Here is a 4,305-nt window from a genome sequence, read left to right as displayed (position 1 = left end):
AGGGCTGTTCTGTTGAAATGTATGAGCTTGTTATATTGCAAATTAATGCAGTTTTTAACATGAGGAATGTTGTGCTGATCACATTCCTCTCTGCAGGGAGCATGTTGCTTAAAGTGAAACTTGGCGATGAGGTTTTTGGCTGCATGCATTACTTAAAATGCAGTAATTTTATTTCTCTTATAGTGTTTGTTTGAGCCTTTTATGGTAATTCCAGTTTCATTGAATATTAGTTAGTAGACTAATGTGGACTCATTAGATATATCAATGACCTTTCTGTTTACACAAGCTTTTGTGCCTGTTTTCAGCATTTGCAAAGTTTGGTGTCCCAGCTGTAACAGAGGGTGTCAAAGTTTTCCACACTTCGGGGACTGAGTTGGATGATGAATATCAACTGGGGTGCTAAACATCAAATATGAAACAGGTTTGTTTCTTTTGCAGTTATTTGTCATGTGAAGCTTCTGTTCATTAGATAAGGGGTGGGTTTATGAAGGAACTGTACATAATGTTTTTTTCTCCAATCATGGTTAGCTGTCTCCACGGTATAATCTGTCTCCAGGGTAGCCTCTCCTGAGCGTCCCAGCGATCACCCCTTGATTCGTTGGACTCCCGGATAGTCAACCTTTCAGAGAGCCCTTCCAGAAAACGCCAGAGGCTGGATACAGAAGCCAAGCAAGTAAGTTGACAAACATGCTTGTTTTGTACGGACGGACCCCAGTAAAAATTGCACCATTGTTTTAGCAGCAATATCTCTTTCCAGAAATCATGACCCGGATACTCATGAAACTGCTCACAATGAGGACTGTGGATTATCTTGGGGTCATGATTTCTGGAAAGACACACAAGAGGTTTTGTTTATTTTTTGGTGCTTTGAACACCACAAGCCGAGTACCATCCAGTTCTTGTATTGGAGAGAAGGCAGACATCTCTACGGCCAATATCTCCCAAACTCATACATCTAACACAAAACAATGCATAAATAGCACTACAGATTTCATGAAAAATATGTATTTTGGATTTAAGGGTGAGCTGTCTCTTTAATGAAGTGTCTGTGTTGTCCTTTCACCCTCCAAGGAGCATTTCTATGATGGCGAGAGTGGCGCTGGGTACCTTGCTTGGAGGATTAAAACGATTCAGAGATGCAGGACTAAAGACAGACAAACAGCATTTGGAGGTAACACTGTAATAATAGTAGAAACATGTATGGAACGAAACGGTGACGAGATAATTTACTGAGTTTCTTCTAAAAAGTTGGTCTAATCCAAGTAACTGAAAATAGGGATGCACCGATCAATCAGCACGTGACCGGAAATGGCCGATTTTCAGCTAATCGGCCTCGACCGGTGACCGGCGCCGGTCAGTCCACATACTGTGCGCCGTTCGGCTTTCCCCTTTTTTTGTTTGGTTAATTACCTGCAGCTGCACGATGCACACATTCACGTGACGTGTGCGCACCCCAAGCAGCCAAAAGGAAACACACGCCAGCATGTCCTCCTCATTGTGGAAATTTTAGTTTGTCACACACGGAGGGGCAGGGTACGTTGCAGAGTCCCGCTCAGCTGGAGTCCACTCCAGTCTGAGTGGCTCGCTTCACCTCACTGGCCCCTCTTCCCTGACCAGCTGCAGTCCACGTCACTGCTGCCTGCTGCAGATCAGCTGCTGCTGCTATCTGTCAGTCACATTGTAACGTGGATACAGGAGAGGACTATTTTTTCGTATTGCTAATAGAACAACGAACATAATAATAAAAGGCATCGGACCAGTGTGCAAGGTTTTCTGTGTGCGATGATTTTTTTTTCGGATGGCGGATAAAAAAAATAAATGGTTAAAGTGACTGTTCTGCCTGTTCTATCGAATTTCACAAAAATGCAATTATCTGAGCTTTCCTTTTCAGACGCTGAAACCATGCTGTATTCAACTGCTAATGCCTACATAACTACTAACTCTACAAACTAACTCTTTTAGACAGAGAAAGCACACATTCTATTAGTTCTTTTGAGATATTTTGTGTTCACAAACTCCTAGCAGAAAATAATCCTCGGCTCTTGAAAGATGAGCCAGAATCCTCAAAAAACTTCTTGGCAGAAGCTACCTACAGTAAAAAAAGAACTGTTGGCAGTGAATGTGTTAAAGCTGGATTGAGATATTGTATAAAAAAATAGTGGAAGACCTTCTTGTGATGATATAGAACTGCTACATCTTCTGTATTTTGTAAAAATGCTGCTGACATTGCACATGCACTGAATTTTGTTGAAGGGCCACAGAAATTAATTCAAGTGTTTCAAACTTGTGTTGTTACAGGTTGGGACAGTGACCTCATCAGTTTTACTGCTGTTACACCTGATGATTCCACCCACTGCCCAGGGTCAGAAGAGACCAGGAAAGGTGTCGGCATCCCAAGCAGAGAAACATCTTGTGCTCTTCAAGAAGGTTTGTACTTTTCCCTAATTTATGATAGCCTGGTAAAAAAAAAAACATCCTGATCACGTGACCTCAAATTCTGTTTCGCTTACGTATCAGTCTGGACTTCCAGCCACTCAGTGATTTCAGTGGGAGGGAGTACTTGCCTTGACAGACAACTCCTTCAGCCAATCAGCGTTACCAAATCAAGTCGAACGGCGAAAATGTATTTTCCACTGAGAAACTCCCCTGGTGCACACTCTTGTTGGTTAATTGTTATTGAGTCCATTTCAGCCTTAACTACACTTATGGCTGTGTTTACCCTTACTATTGTTAATGCTCATTGCTTCCAGAAACCATACTGTTTGGCCAGCAGAGACCCTGAGTTGCATTGGAATTTTAGGAAATCTCTGTGTATCCTATATGTGACTATACCTAGAGCGAAACAAGATGTGAGATCACGTGGACATTATGTTAGGATGGTTCTTATAGGAAAGGAGAACTTAAACAAAAGACAATGCTGATTTATTTTGCACATGGTCTCACACATCTGAAAAACGTAAACCATTTTGCAGGCTTTCATTTACTTTTACAGTTATTTAGTTGATTTGAGGTCAAAGTTGATGCCAGTGATTTCATTCGTGCACAAATGACAACACAAGCAGCAACTTTAACTCAAATCAACTCAATAACTGTCCAAGAAAATGAATGGCTGCTAAACTGTTTACAGTTTTCAGGTATGTGTGAGATCAGGTTCAAAATAAATCAGCATTTTGTTTTTTTCCATTTAATGTCTGGGCTCTGCGCTAATAACATGCAAACTTAATGAAGATGCAAAGGAATATGCAATCGGCTCACCACAACATGCATCCCAGACAAATCGCCATACATGTCTCTCTCTCTGACCGCAGCTGCACTGTAGACAGTCCGTCCCCGTCGTGGTGGGACCCAGAAAGCTGGCTACGCTCTGCTGCCTCCCAGGCTGAAGCGTGAGCTTCTGTTACAGCTTTCAACCTGGGAGCCAGTCAGGCCAGTCCACAGCCCTGGCCAAGGAGCAGTGACAGCAAGGTCTGCTGGTTAAGGGGCGCGCTGTCCCTGGTGAGAGACGGCACTCCACGGCATAACACTGATATTACAACCATGTAATTCTAATCGTCTGTTTGTGTTGTTTGTCTTCTCAGACCGGAACAAACATCCAAGAGCATCTTGATGCCATCACTAGTGCTCAACCCTATCTCCTGGCTGTTGGACCTCAGAAGAATGCAATCCGCCAGTTCTTCATCATCCTTGACAAGAATGACACACCTTACAGGTCAACCTCTTCCCTTGCTGCTGTGGATGAACTGTTTGAGGCACATTTTGTCTTTGGCACAACAGACAACACCATGCTCCACAACATGTTCACATTCATCCAGACCACAGTGTACAATGTTGATGTTTGCGAAGTCAAGCAGAGTTCCCGTGTTGCTGAAGTCCGGGCAAGGCTGCTTAGGAATGAAGTGTTCTGTTTGTCATGCTGAGTTAACTAGTTCAAATGCGCTTGTTAGGCATTTCCGGTTAGTTCATGGTTATTTGGATGGAAGAAATCTTTGCCTTCAATGTGTTCAGACTGGATGCGGCCGTGTGACTGTTTGGTACTTTTTCTGGTTTTAGGAAACATTTAAACACCAAACATACAGACTGTTGACCAACAGATTGACACTGATGTTAATTTAAGCAGTGTAGACCTAGATGATCTAGGAGAGGTGGTGACTGCTAATGTAGATGAGACAGCCATAACATCTGGACTGTTGTCAAAGACGAATATTCATTTGTGTGCTCTATTCCATGCACAGGACATAGAGTGTTATGGTTTAATTTGATACTTAAGGCCACTTGTTAATGATTTGAAAGTACTCGCTCAAGAGC

At 42.7% G+C, this 4,305-nt stretch overlaps 1 protein-coding gene across 2 annotated transcripts; it reads left to right on the top strand.

The window, feature by feature from the left end:
• The first annotated feature begins 304 nt into the window (after window positions 1–304).
• LOC310796440 (uncharacterized protein) lies at window positions 305–4,025 on the top strand. 2 transcript variants are annotated; one of them, XM_083658621.1, is made up of 5 exons: window positions 305–421; window positions 529–673; window positions 1,072–1,171; window positions 2,299–2,427; window positions 3,579–4,025. In XM_083658621.1, the coding sequence occupies exons 3-5, from the start codon at window positions 1,082–1,084 to the stop codon at window positions 3,915–3,917; spliced, it is 558 nt and encodes a 185-aa protein (XP_083514747.1). In that variant the 5' UTR covers window positions 305–421; window positions 529–673; window positions 1,072–1,081; the 3' UTR covers window positions 3,918–4,025. The 2 variants fall into 2 exon arrangements, with proteins under 2 accessions (XP_083514747.1, XP_083514748.1); XM_083658622.1 differs by having other exon boundaries at window positions 316–421; window positions 557–673.
• The last annotated feature ends 280 nt before the right edge of the window (window positions 4,026–4,305 follow it).

The sequence above is a fragment of the Poromitra crassiceps genome (assembly GCF_964638095.1).
Source record: "Poromitra crassiceps genome assembly, chromosome: 2".
NCBI lineage: Eukaryota > Metazoa > Chordata > Actinopteri > Beryciformes > Melamphaidae > Poromitra > Poromitra crassiceps.
Note: the sequence above shows the minus strand (reverse complement) of the source record. Positions and strands in the feature narration are given on the sequence as shown.